This window comes from Triticum aestivum, chromosome 1D (assembly GCF_018294505.1).
Source record: "Triticum aestivum cultivar Chinese Spring chromosome 1D, IWGSC CS RefSeq v2.1, whole genome shotgun sequence".
NCBI classification, from domain to species: domain Eukaryota; kingdom Viridiplantae; phylum Streptophyta; class Magnoliopsida; order Poales; family Poaceae; genus Triticum; species Triticum aestivum.
Window position 1 is genome coordinate 400,192,550 of NC_057796.1, and position 13,475 is coordinate 400,206,024.

A 13,475-nucleotide genomic window follows, 5' to 3' on the forward strand; every position below is an offset into this window, starting at 1 on the left:
TCACAGCAAAGTTAAACCCTTCCAAAAGAAATTGGACCAAGAGAAGACCGCCCGCGTGCCTCTCACTGTCCAGGAAAACGACTGTCTGCCAGCAACCAACGCATCGTCCAGGTCGCCAGAGCGACCCAGCCCGCCTTGACGCCAGTCGCCAGGTCTCCTGCTGGTCTACGGCTCGCGGTCCACGCACCGCACGTCCGTTGTTGTTCAGATCGAGCGTTCGCGGCATTGTCGCCTTCTCGTCTTCAGTTCTTCCCCTTCTTGCACGGGACCTTCAGAAACTCCAACTGCTGTCCACACTTGTCACATGACAATGCATGCATGGCGCGTGTCGAAGCCTCCATGCGGCGCGTACGTCCGCACCGGCAACACACGGCAAAGTGGGAACACAACTGTCACACACCCGCGGGTTCCCGGCACCCACCTCTAGGCCATTGTTCCAGCGACCGCCCTACCTCGTCGGTCGTCGCCTCTCCCCACATATACTTGCGCTCTCCCTGCCCACCTGAGCCACACCCGCCTGCGACCAGTTCACCCACCGATCACCTGAAGATCACATACTACTCGTCAATCTTTGCTGGGCAGTTGGCATCGATGGCTCCTGCCGGGAACAGGGGCGCCCGCGCGGTCGCGCCGGCGGTGCTGGTGCTGGCGCTGGCGCTGGCGCCGCGGGGCGCGAGCGCGGCGCTGACGTGCTCCACGGTGTACAACGAGCTGATGCCGTGCCTCGGGTACGTGCAGTCGGGCGGGGCGGTGCCGCGGGCGTGCTGCTCGGGGATCAAGACGCTCGTGTCCAGGGCGCGCGCCACGCCCGACCGCCGCGCCGCCTGCGCCTGCCTCAAGACCGTGGCCGCCGCCGCGGCGGGCGGGCCGTACCTCGGCCGCGCCGCGGGGCTGCCCGGCAGGTGCGGCGTCCAGCCGCCCTTCAAGATCGACCCCAACGTCAACTGCAACGCGTACGTGACGCCAAAACCCGAGGCATGAAAGTTTCCGAGACGTTCTTCGTTTTAACCCGGCTGTTTCTGTGTTGTGCATGCAGGGTATAAATTGAGCACGCAGCTCTACAGCGTGCGGAACATGCACGGTCGTTATGCGATGCCACAAGATATACCATTGTGGAACGTTCTACTGTACGTACGTACGTACCCTGCAGATGTACTACCTCTGTACAAGTACAAGTTCTCCCAACTATAAGTATTTTGGTACAGAGGGACTACTATACATGAGTCGACGGCGGATAATCGCGCCATATGTCCTTCCATTATGTGGTGTTGTGTAAACCAGTGTGTGATGAGGGAGTTACCTCCTAGGAATAATCGTTGGATTTGGGACTGTGATCAACAGATTATCTCAGCAGCAATTTTACTTCTTCATTGTTTTACGAGATGCAGCACAGTGTCACTGTGTAGAATTACAATCATGCGGTACGGCTCAATGCCGTGAACAGCAGAGGATGCTGCACTATGAAATAAGCGTGCATGACCAGAGCACAGCCTGGGCAAATTGGGTTCACCAAATTGGATCGATGGTTAGTATAACTTTTTTTTGGATCGATGGTTGATTTATAGGTTTCATCGTGAAGCAAATTGTTACTACTTCCTAATTACCGCTTCGTAAGAGGCCGCCGGCTGTTAGAAATTTAGGGTATGTGGTCTACCCCTATTCCTCTGTGCTTATCCGTGGTGCCGCTCACAATCGCATATCCGAGGTTAGGGGTAAGGACCTTCTTATACCGTGTTTTCAAAGAGTCATCGTCTTATACAGATAAGATTCCTAGTCTTTCAACTAGTTTTCCGGGATAGAGTCCAGACCAAATTACCAACCACGATCAAATTTGTCTATTAACGGATTCTACCCGTTGTGTCCTCAGAGCACACACTTATGAGCAATGCGCCATAATAGTGTAAATTTCTCTAATTATGTAGATCAACATTAGGGCTGTAATCTAACTATATGATCTAGCTCCTTTCGATTATCACTGTACCCGGGTAGTCTTTCCAATATATATAGTATATTACATTCCACTGATAATCGACCAGCTTCCTTAAGCATATAACTTAAGTACGTTCCAACAAGTGATAATTCCATGATAATCATGTAAAGTAACTCCATGCATACATACATGTATAATTCCATAATGAGGTATTTCGAATATTGCTAGTTCCTAGTAATTTGAATATAGTTGCAGGACACATAATTCCAACATTTCCCACTTGTCCCAAACGATCATTCAAATATTTTATAAACCCATAGCCTTAACATGCTTGCCAAATACCTCCTGAATAAGAAGCTTAGTCAAGATATCAACAATCAAATTAACACTACGTTGAAAACCCACAAAATAAATGAATATATATGATGATACTTCCCTTCAATATATTTCCTTGTTGTGACACTTAAGATCACTAGAGACTTTTAGTTTCCGCCTAATTATTCCAGCATAGCTGTCCTCGGCGCCTCGAGTATTGTTTCCTCGAGTGTAATTCCACCTTTATAGGCACCTTGAGTATTTTGTTTCCTCAAGTGAATTTTCGCATCAATTATTTCCAATCACATATATCAATAATATGAATAATTCCACATTGAGTCAAAATATATTATAACTGTGTGGAATACATTTTCAAAACCACATAAACATCAAATCCAATCAATAAATGAAGTTCCATCAGTAACCATGTTTTGAAGAAATTCCTGACTTCGGTCAGTGAACCTGCACCATATTAGTACTACTAAAATAATAATTGAATATGTGTATCTGGACTTATTTCTCATCTAGTAGATACAGTAATAGCTTCCTCAATGTGTTTAACTTCAATATAAATTACAGAAAAAGTGACAGGTTATGATGCACTTTCCACAATCTTATATGATGTGTGAGATTCCCTTAGCTGCTCGTCTTTCCTTCCACTGCTTGAATGCAACATAAATTCCGATAGCTAAGGTATGATTTTATAACAAAGGTATGGTAAATTTCAACACCATTATTATCCCTTTGTCCTCAGGAGTTTAAACATAATTCCTCACTGAGTTTGGTACTAGGTACTTCAACAAGTTTGCAATTTTCCATAGAAACCACTTTAAAATATTTTCTATGTATTTCCACTCCCGAAACATTGGAAGCTCCACAAATTCCTTTCATATAAAAGTTAGAAAACGACCAAGCTTACACTTCCATCAATGTGACTTATCAATGCACAAACAACCAAAGAATGTTAATGTATACAATAATAATGTAAACTATTTTACACTTACATTTGTCGATGACCGCCAAGCTTCATTTAGAAAACCATATGACCTGCTATTCCATTGATGTGAAGCTTGTTATAAGATAATACATTAATATATTCAATTAGCAAACCATGTCTTTAGTTCCTCTTTCCCAAAATTCCAGGAGAGAGAGTTTCCACAAAGTATATTTCCCTCTGTGTGAATAATTGAATAACATGAGTGACATTATAATAGTGCAGTGAGCCAAATATCCTTAGAAAAAAAAATCACTTCCAGACAATAGGCTTGCGGTTATTTGGTATGATATTAAGTTCCCAAACTATGCTCTTCCTCATTTGAGTTTATTCCTTCCCGCAATTCTTCCACCCATAGTTGGCATTGATGAACAAACCTTCTTAAGAGAATTTAGTGATTCCTCTAGAATTTAGAGTGTCTTCCCCCAAAAACACATAACAATTGTTAAGAGATGACATTCCAAGTTAATTCCTCCCACTTATCCTAAGCATGTTAGTGTCGGGAGTTTCACTTGTAGTTTCCTTTGTGGTCAAGATTATATTCCAGTATGATTGCTAATATTTCCACCGTTGACCATAAAAATAATTGTTTTCCTACTTTCCACTAGTTTTCCTTTTTCAAAGAGGGGAACACAGCCATGGTTTGCAGCGGACTTGGACCAGCGGCGGAGTAGGCAACGGATCTGGGTTACCAGCAATGACCACGTCGGCAGAGTTGCACAGCGGATTAGGATTGTGACAGCGACCGTATCACCTTAGCTCGGATGCCAATGTTAGAAATTTAGGGTTTGTGGTCTATCCCTATTCCTTTGCATTTATCCGTGGTACCGCTCACAAATCGTATATCTGAGGCTAGGGGGTAGGAACCTTCTTATACCGTGTTTTCAAAGAGTCCACCTCTTATACAGATAAGATTCCTAGTCTTTCAACTAGTTTTTCGGGATAGAGTCCAGACCAAATTACCAACCACGATCAAATTTATCTGTTAACGGATTCTACCCGTTGTGTCCCCGGAGCACACACTTGTGAGCAATGCGCCATAATATAGTGTAATTCCTCTAATTATGTAGATCAACATTAGGGCTTAATCTAACTATATGATCTAGCTCCTTCCGATTATCACTGTACCCGAGTAGTCTTTCCAATATATATAGTATATTGCATTCCACTGATAATCGATCAGCTTCCTTAAGCATATAACTTAAGTATGTTCCAACAAGTGATAATTCCATGATAATCATGTAAAGTAATTCCATGCATAAATACATGTATAATTCCATAATGAAGTCTTCCGAATATTGGTAGTTCCTAGTAATTTGAACATACTTGCAGGACACATAATTCCAACAGCGGCTGCATAGGCGACTTGGAAACCCTAGCCGCCACCTGTCTTCTCCCCCTCACCATCATCGGACAAAGCCCGCGTGGCAGTGGCAGCTGGACGTTTTGTTTGGAGACATCCCACTGTGGAGAGTTGGGGGGCTGTTGTGAGGCGGCGTGTCCGGGCGCTGGACGGCGGTGTTGGTGTAGTCGGCGGCAGCCAGTGGGATCCAATGTGGCGATCTTAAACAGAGGCCCGCAGCGACGGAGCTTAGTGCATTGTTGTGGGGCTGTGCCCCCCCTCCAAAAAAAAAGATTGGCACGTGCAGGCTTAAACAATTTGAAAAGGAGCTTATGTGATGAAGTTTTGTGTGTTTGGCTCCGCCACTACCTACCTTATATATTCTACTAGATCATTGATGGCGTGCGTTGCCGCACCCATCCATTTAACCGGTGTAGTGAGTGATATGAATTTATATAGTAATATACGGTTTCATGACCAAAAGCAAATGTACCTTTTATGTTAGTTCTATGCTTGAAGAACATTTGTTCCTTGCTAGTTGAGACTGAAGAACGGACAGTTAAATCATGTTAGTTCTATTCTTCGTGAAAATTTATCAAAATGGTTCGCAGAAAAGGTGCAAACACAGAAATTTGATCGGCTTCATTAACAAAGTTGTATTGGCGTTTATATATCACTTAAACATCAAGTGCAACTAAGTAATAAACTGATAACCATGGTGCATCAGAATAGACAAAGCAACGAATATGCATACTTGTTACACTAATATTTGAAGAGCTAGTATTTTAATTCGAGCACATATAATATCTAGTAATTTCTTATCCTTTTCCACAATTTGTTCCTTTTGCTTGGACAGGTTACCACCTGAGAATACGCCAAGCCGAAAAAATAACAGAAACTCAGTATACACACAACCTTTTCCCTAAAATCTTGTGCTAGCGTTGCTTATGCATTCAAGATTTCTATTGTAACTGTTACCTGGCCAGGAGGTAGTTCATGCAATAGCATGACATGGCGAAATTTAAATGTCGTCCAAACATGACCTCTCTTATGCAGCGCCCTTCATCACATCCAATCTGGGATACCCGACCTCCTTATGCAGTTGCTTGAGCACCATGGAGAAGAAGAGGATGCCCACCAAGAGTACCCAAAACCGAGAAGAACAGAGTTGTATCGAATCTAAAACAGAGTTACCATTTAGGACAGTAAAAATTAAGAAATCAAACAAGGGATCTGTGGCAGATTAATGAACGTACCAACCTCGAGTCCGTGGCGACGGCGCAGGTGAGGAACATCATGTTGAAGGTGATGACAATTTTGATGACGAGGGTGTGCCAGTGCGGCCCCGTGGGCGTCGGCGTCCCCAGCACCGTGATCAGGTGCAACACCGCCCGCAACACGAACACCGTGCACATCACCCCCTTGAATATATAGACATGAACCAAAATGAATGCGTAAGTTCTTCAAAGAATGATATTTCGGGCCGCTATGATACAATGCTATAAATATATATACATGAACTTCAACTTCCTCCCCAAAAACTTCAAGGTCAGCAATAATGATCACGTTGTCGGTCTGAATAAGGTTCAGAGAGTTCAAACCATATAAGTTGACATCAAATCAAATAAAGAAACAGGACAAACAGAGGGATGTTTTCTGGTCACTCGTTTTCAACCAAATCTACTTGATATAACTCCAAATCATGTATAAGACATGAGGTCTGACCAGCAGTATTCAATAGTCACTAATCCAAGTGTTGCGATAACTCTAGGTACCCCCAATCCATAATCACTTAAGACAACTGAGGTAAAAAGATATGTAAGATCCTCTCATTGTTTCTTGAACAAGAAACAAATTTCTTGAAAAAAAACGTGCAGCAGATGCGCAGTACATGTAGCCATGCAGGACAGTGGCAATATGTTTGTGCTCACTTGGAACTGCAGAGAAGCAATTTTAGTCTCCATATACTCGTTGCCTGTATCATCCTCCCAATACTGCCATGCATGGGGAGGTGAGAAGGAATCCCACCGCCGCCGGTCCGTGCGCCTTGGGATCTCTCAACCGCGGTAGGGTAGGGTTCCGTGGCATGGTGGAGGAATGACATGAATCAAATTCTGTTGGTCAGACCGTGAATCTTTGGAGAGAGAAATTGAGAGAGTAGGAAATAAGAATTGGAGAGAGCTGACAGCCATAGACACAAGGCAATATTGGGGACGCACGACAAGCGCTCCATCCCAACGCAGGCGAGGACGTCGTGGAGGCGAAGGAGATGAGGTGTCCTTCTCCACAAAGGAGGGGGGTCGGGTTTGGGAAGGAGTCGTGATGCTGGGAAGCGATCTTGGTGCGGCTCCCTTGGAAATGTTAGGTAACGTTGCATGGAAAACAAAAATGTTCTAAGCACACGCAAAATCTATCCATGGAGATGCATATCTACGTGAGGGGAGAGTGTGTCTACGTACCCTCGTAGACCGTAAGCAAAAGCGTTTATTAACACGGTTGATGTAGTCGAACTTCATCGCGATCCAACCGATCAAGTACCGAACGTACGGCACCTCCGCGTTCAACACACGTTCAACTCGACGACGTCATCGCCTTCTTGATCCAGCAAGACGGGCGAAGTAGTAGATGAGTTCCGGCAGCACAACGGCGTGATGACGGTGATGGTGAACTTATTCCTGCAGGGTTTCGCTGTGCACCGCGGAGAAACTAGACGGAGGACTAAACAAAGGAGAGGGGCGCCACACACGGGTAAAAGATTATCGTTGGTTGTGTGGCACCCCTCCTCATGTTTATATAGGTGTGGGGGAGGAGAGGACGCAGCTAGGGCGCCCCCCAAGGGGGCCGGCGGCCACCCTTGGCCCCTGCCCTGCCGCCCCCTTTCCTTCTAGGCGCACGAGAGGAAGGCAGGGGGAGGTGGCGCCCCCCTTTCCTTTCTCTCATGAGGAGGGAAAGGCAGGAGGGGCCAACGCGCCCCCTTTCCTTCCCCTAGGGCCGGCGGCCAGGGAGAGGAGTGCACCAACCCCTTGTGGGCTGGTGTGTTCCCCCCTTTTGCCCATTAAGCCCATATAGCCTCCCGGGGGCTTCCCGAAACCCCTTTCGGTGATCCGATGACTACCCGGTACCTCCCAAAACTCTTCCGGTGTCCAAATAGCATCGTCCTATATAACAAATTTTACCTCCAGACAATTCCAGAGATCCTCACCATGTCCATGATCTCATCCGGGACTTCGAACAACATTCGGTCACCAAATCACATAACTCATATAACACTATATCGTCAATGAACGTTAAGCGTGCAGACTCTACGGGTTCGAGAACTATGTAGACATGACTGAGACGCCTCTCTGGTCAATAACCAATAGCGGAACCTGGATGCCCATATTGGTTCCTACATATTCTATGAAGTTCTTTATCGATAGAACCTTATGACCACATACGTAATTCCCTTTGTCTATCGGTATGTTACTTGCCCGAGATTCGATCGTCGGTATCTTCATACCTAGATCAATCTCGTTACCGGCCGAGATTATGTTATGAAGTTTTGTGTGTTTGGCTGCCACTACCTACCTTATATATTCTACTAGATCATTGATGGCGTGCGTTGCCGCGCCCATCCATTTAACAGGTGTAATGATAGGAATTTATATAGTAATATACGGTTTCATGGGCAAAAGGAAATGTACTTTTTATGTTAGTTCTGTGCTTGAAGAACATTTGTTCCTTGCTAGTTGAGACTGAAGAACAGACAGTTAAATCATATTAGTTCTATTCTTCATGAAAAATTATCAAAATGGTTCGCAGAAAAGGTGCAAACACAGAAATTTGATCGGCTTCATTAACAAAGTTGTATTGGCGTTTATATATCACTTAAACATCAAGTGCAACTAAGTGATAAACTGATAACCATGGTGCATCAGAAAAGACAAAGCAATGAATATGCATACTTGTTAGACTAATATTTCAAGAGCTAGTATTTTAATTCGAGCACATATAATATCTAGTAATTTCTTATCCTTTTCCACAATTTGTTCCTTTTTCTTGGACAGGTTACCACCTGAGAATACGCCAAGCCGAAAAAATAACAGAAACTCAGTATACACACAACCTTTTCCCTAAACTCTTGTGCTAGCGTTGCTTATGCATTCAAGATTTCTATTGTAACTTTTACCTGGCCAGGAGGTAGTTCATGCAATAGCATGACATGGCGAAATTTAAATGTCGTCCAAACATGACCTCTCTTGTGCAGCGCCCTTCACCACATCCAATCTGAGATACCTGACCTCCTTATGCAGTTGCTTGAGCACCAGGGAGAAGAAGAGGATGCCCACCAAGATTAGACAAAACCAAGAAGAACAAAGTTGTATCGAATCTAAAATAGAGTTACCATTTAGGACAGTATAAATTAAGAAATCAAACAGGGGATCTGTGGCCGATTAATGAACGTACCAACCTCGAGTCCGTGGCGACGGCGCAGGTGAGGAACATCATGTTGAAGGTGATGACAATCTTGACGATGAGGGTGTGCCAGTGCGGCCCCGTCGGCGTCGTTGTCCCCAGCACCGTGAATAGGTGCAGCACCGCCCGCGGCTCGAACACCGTGCACATCACCCCCTTGAATATATATACACACACACACATGAACAAAAATGAATGCGTAAGTTCTTGAAAGAATGATATTCCGGGCCGCTATGATCCAATGCTATAAATATATACACATGAACTTCAACTTCCTCCCCAAAAACTTCAAGGTCAGCAATAATTATCACGTTGTCGGTCTAAATAAGGTTCAGAGAGTTCAAACCATATAAGTTGTCATCAAATGAAATAAAGAAACAGGACAAACAAAGGGATGCATTCTGGTCACTCGTTTTCAACCAAATCTACTATATGTAACTCCAAATCATGTATACGACACGAGGTCTGACCAGCAGTATTCAATAGTCACTAATCCAAGTGTTGCGATAACTCTAGGTACCCCCAATCCATAATAACTTAAGGAGAACTGAGGTAAAAAGATATGTAAGATCCTCTCATTGTTTCTTGAACAAGAAACAAATTTCTTGAAAAGCAAACGTGCAGCAGATGCGCGGTACATGTAGCCATGTAGGACAGTGGCAATATGTTTGTGCTCACTTGGAACTGCAGAGAAGCAATTTTAGCCTCAATATACTCGTTGCGTGTATCATCCTCCCAATACTGCCGTGCTTGGGGAGGTGAGAAGGAATCCCACCGCCACCATTGCGTGAGCCGTGGGATCTCTCAACCGCGCTAGGGTAGGGTTCGGTGACATGGTGGAGGAATGACATGAATCAAATTCTGTTGGCCAGACCGTGAATCTTTGGAGAGCGAAATTGAGAGAGTAACAAATAAGAATTGGAGAGAGGTGACGGCCATAGACACAAGGCAGTATTGGGGACGCACGATGAGCGCTCCATCCCAACGCAGGTGAGGTCGTCGTGGAGGCGAAGGAGATGAGGCGTCATTCTCTACAAAGGAGGGAGTCGTGTTTGGGAAGGAGTCGTGATGCTGGGAAGCGATCTTGGTGCGGCTCCCTTGGAAATGTTAGGTAACGTTGCATGGAAAACAAAAAATTTCTAAGCACACGCAAGATCTATCCATGGAGATGAATATCTACGAGAGCGGAGAGTGTGTCTACGTACCCTCGTAGACCGTAAGCAAAAGCGTTTATTAACGCGGTTGATGTAGTCGAACTTCATCGTGATCCGTCCGATCAAGTACCGAACGTACGGCACCTCCGCGTTCAGCACACGTTCAACTCATTGACGTCATCGCCTTCTTGATCCAGGAAGACGGGCGAAGTAGTAGATGAGTTCCGGCAGCACGACGGCATGATGACGATGATGGTGAACTTGTTCCCGCAGGGTTTCGCCGTGCACTGCGGAGAAACTAGACAGAGGACTAAACAATGGAGAGGGGCGCTGTATACGGGTAAGAGATTCTCGTTGGTTGTGTGGCGCCCCTCCTCATGTGTATATAGGTGTGGGGAAGGAGAGGAGGCAGCGAGGGCGCCCCCAAGGGGGCCGGCGGCCACCCTTGGCCCCTGCCCTGCCGCCCCCTTTCCTTCTAGGCGCACGAGAGGAAGGCAGGGGGAGTTGGCGCCCCCCTTTCCTTTCTCTCATGAGGTGGGAAAGGTAGGAGGGGCCAACCCTCCCCCTTTCCTTCCCCTGGGGCCGGTGGCCAGCGAGAGGAGCGCACCAACCCCTTGTGGGCTGGTGTGTTACCCCCTTTGGCCCATTAAGCCCATATAGCCTCCCGGGGGCTTCCCGGAACCCCTTCCGGTGATCCGATGACTACCCGGTACCTCCCGAAACTCTTGTCCAAATAGCATCGTCCCATATACAAATTTTTACCTCCAGACAATTCCGGATCTCCTCGCCATGTCTGTGATCTCATCCGGGACTTCGAACAGCATTCGGTCACCAAATCACATAACTCATATAACACTGTATCGTCAACGAACGTTAAGCGTGCGGACTCTATGGGTTCGAGAACTATGTAGACATGACTGAGACGCCTCTCTGGTCAATAACCACACTACTAGGAAAAGGCCTACTAATGGCGCACCTAATCTGGCCATTAATGGCGCATTAGTGGTGCGCCATTAGTAGCACGCCATTAGTATATTTTACTAATGGCGCACCACTGGTGCACCATTAGTATCTGGTATACTAATGGCGCACCCCAGATGCGCCATTAGTATATACAATAGTGCGCCATTAGTATGCCTCCCAGGGGGCCATGTATACCCAGGTGCTGTGGCATACTAATGGCGCACTACAACAGGATGCGCCATTAGTAACTTCGGTATACTATTGACGCACTGTTTAGATGCGCCATTAGTATCCTTTGGCATACTAATGGCGCACTATGATGTGATGCGCCATTAGTATGAATATTAGGTTTTTTTATTTTTTATTTTCTGTTTTTTGCACAGGTTACAAAATGTATAATTGGACAAAATATAGACAGCACACATCAACAACAGATTCATCGAATACAATAGAAGATTAGTCTCTGAATACAATTCATCATTTTAGTCTCCGAATACAATTCATCATATTAGTCTCCGAATTGAAAAGACCGAACAAAGATAGAACATTATATTACAAGTCTCGAGACCGCGAGTTTGTCTTCACATTACAAGTCGATATCGATCATCTAAACTACCATCACATAGAAGAGAGCTGCGGTCATCACGATGAGCATCATCACGATGAAACTCGTCTTCATCCGGTTCCTCCAACGCTCCCTCCCCTCTCCCGCTAGATAGCGGGCGTATCTAGATTCGGCCTCGGCCCTAGTGGCGTACCCTTTGTAACTGTTACCGCTGAATCGGTGAACCTGTCTCCGACACTCCTCCCAGTCGTCGTAGACTCCGGGAACCTTACCCTTGTACACGACATACCACGGCATCGCTATGCAGTAGCCAAACGAAACGTTAGTACCAATTCACAGACAATACATAAGCAATATATAAGTATGCAACAGAACGATCGGAAGAGAAAAGCAAGACATTAATAGCATCGATTACATCTAAGTTGAAGGACTCTCGAAACCAAAGAGACATACTACAAGTTCATTAAAGTTTAATTACAACATGAGCCAATCGATGTTTCAGAACTAGACACAGCATCACTGCTTTCGACTCGACTCAAGGGACCGGAGCGTGGATGAAGCCGCCGTCTATCGTGGGAGTCATGAAACAACGGGCGTTGTCAGCCTGCATTTGTAGGATTGTGTCGATGTCACTGTTGGACGGTTGATTTCTGAGGTAGAACTGCCCCGAGGTACGAAGGACATCTTGATGGATGATTTCCGCAAACTCCGACTGGATGCGAAAGAATTCTTGTCTGATGTCCGCGTCCTGGATTGCCGACACGCTCGCGGCCCAATCTTTGAGTCTACTCGGTAGCAGTAGTTGATGATGGTCCCGTACGATCGCCCGCATGTGATGGATGGCGTAGTAGGCACCCTTCTGACCGCCAGGCGGCTGCTTGACGCAGCAGAACGTCGTATTGTGGGAGAACACGTGCTTGCCGTACTTACGAATAGGCCTGGTGAAGGTGCCTCCAGATTTGACGTAGCCGGGGAGAACATCATCAAGAACCTTCTTGACATTTGTGTAGTCTACGTTCGACTGACGGTCCGGGTCGAAATACGTGGCCATGGAATATTTGGGGCTTAGGAGGATGAGCGTGCAATGTGTGTCACTGCAGAAAACACGGAATGTTAAAAGAAAAACGATCGAAATCTAAGAATTCATATGTTACGGGGCGGTTGAGGGGAGGACTTACTCGGGAAAGTAAGGCACGAGGAAGTTATCCTTATCTTGGTTTGCCAGAATGACGCCTTCGAGGTAAGAACTCGCGACTTGCCGGTCCCCAGCGCTGCCCAAGATCTTGGCACGCATGTAGAAGTGGTCGACTATCACGATGTCCGGGGTCTTGTCGCGAATGATCCGAATCTCCATACTCAGCGAAAATAGCCGAACGAAGGTGTAGTGCAGCGGATGAAGGTTCAACATAGCGTGGATGTCATCAAACCGCAGGACGATCGTACCCCCGATGGAGTTATCCACAAAGCCCTTGCCCTCTGGCACCTTGGCCACGAAAACCGGGTATGCCACATCCTTCTCTCGGAGACGCCGCTTCTCCAAAGAAAGAACATTGTCATGTAGACTCCGCATAGCACCGGTTGCAGCATCGAGCATATTTCTCGGTAGCATCGGCCTACCCGCCACATGCACCCTCCTCGAGATATCCTTAGGTGAAGGTGGCCCGTCCTGAGCACGGATTGTACTCGGTGCCGGCTGGCTCGCACTGGCGCCCTTGTTAGTCTTTCGTTTCCGTCCCTTCTTCCTGATCTGCTGTAAT

General features: G+C 46.2%; 1 protein-coding gene across 2 annotated transcripts; it reads left to right on the forward strand.

Moving 5' to 3' along the window:
• The first annotated feature begins 349 nt into the window (after positions 1-349).
• LOC123171087 (non-specific lipid-transfer protein 1) lies at positions 350-1,338 on the forward strand. Of its 2 annotated transcripts, XM_044588741.1 has the most exons (2): positions 372-953; positions 1,037-1,338. In XM_044588741.1, exons 1-2 carry the CDS (start codon positions 592-594, stop codon positions 1,041-1,043), a joined length of 369 nt encoding a protein of 122 aa, XP_044444676.1. In that variant the 5' UTR covers positions 372-591; the 3' UTR covers positions 1,044-1,338. The 2 variants fall into 2 exon arrangements, with proteins under 2 accessions (XP_044444671.1, XP_044444676.1); XM_044588736.1 differs by lacking the exon at positions 1,037-1,338 and having other exon boundaries at positions 350-981.
• Positions 1,339-13,475: the final 12,137 nt, after the last annotated feature.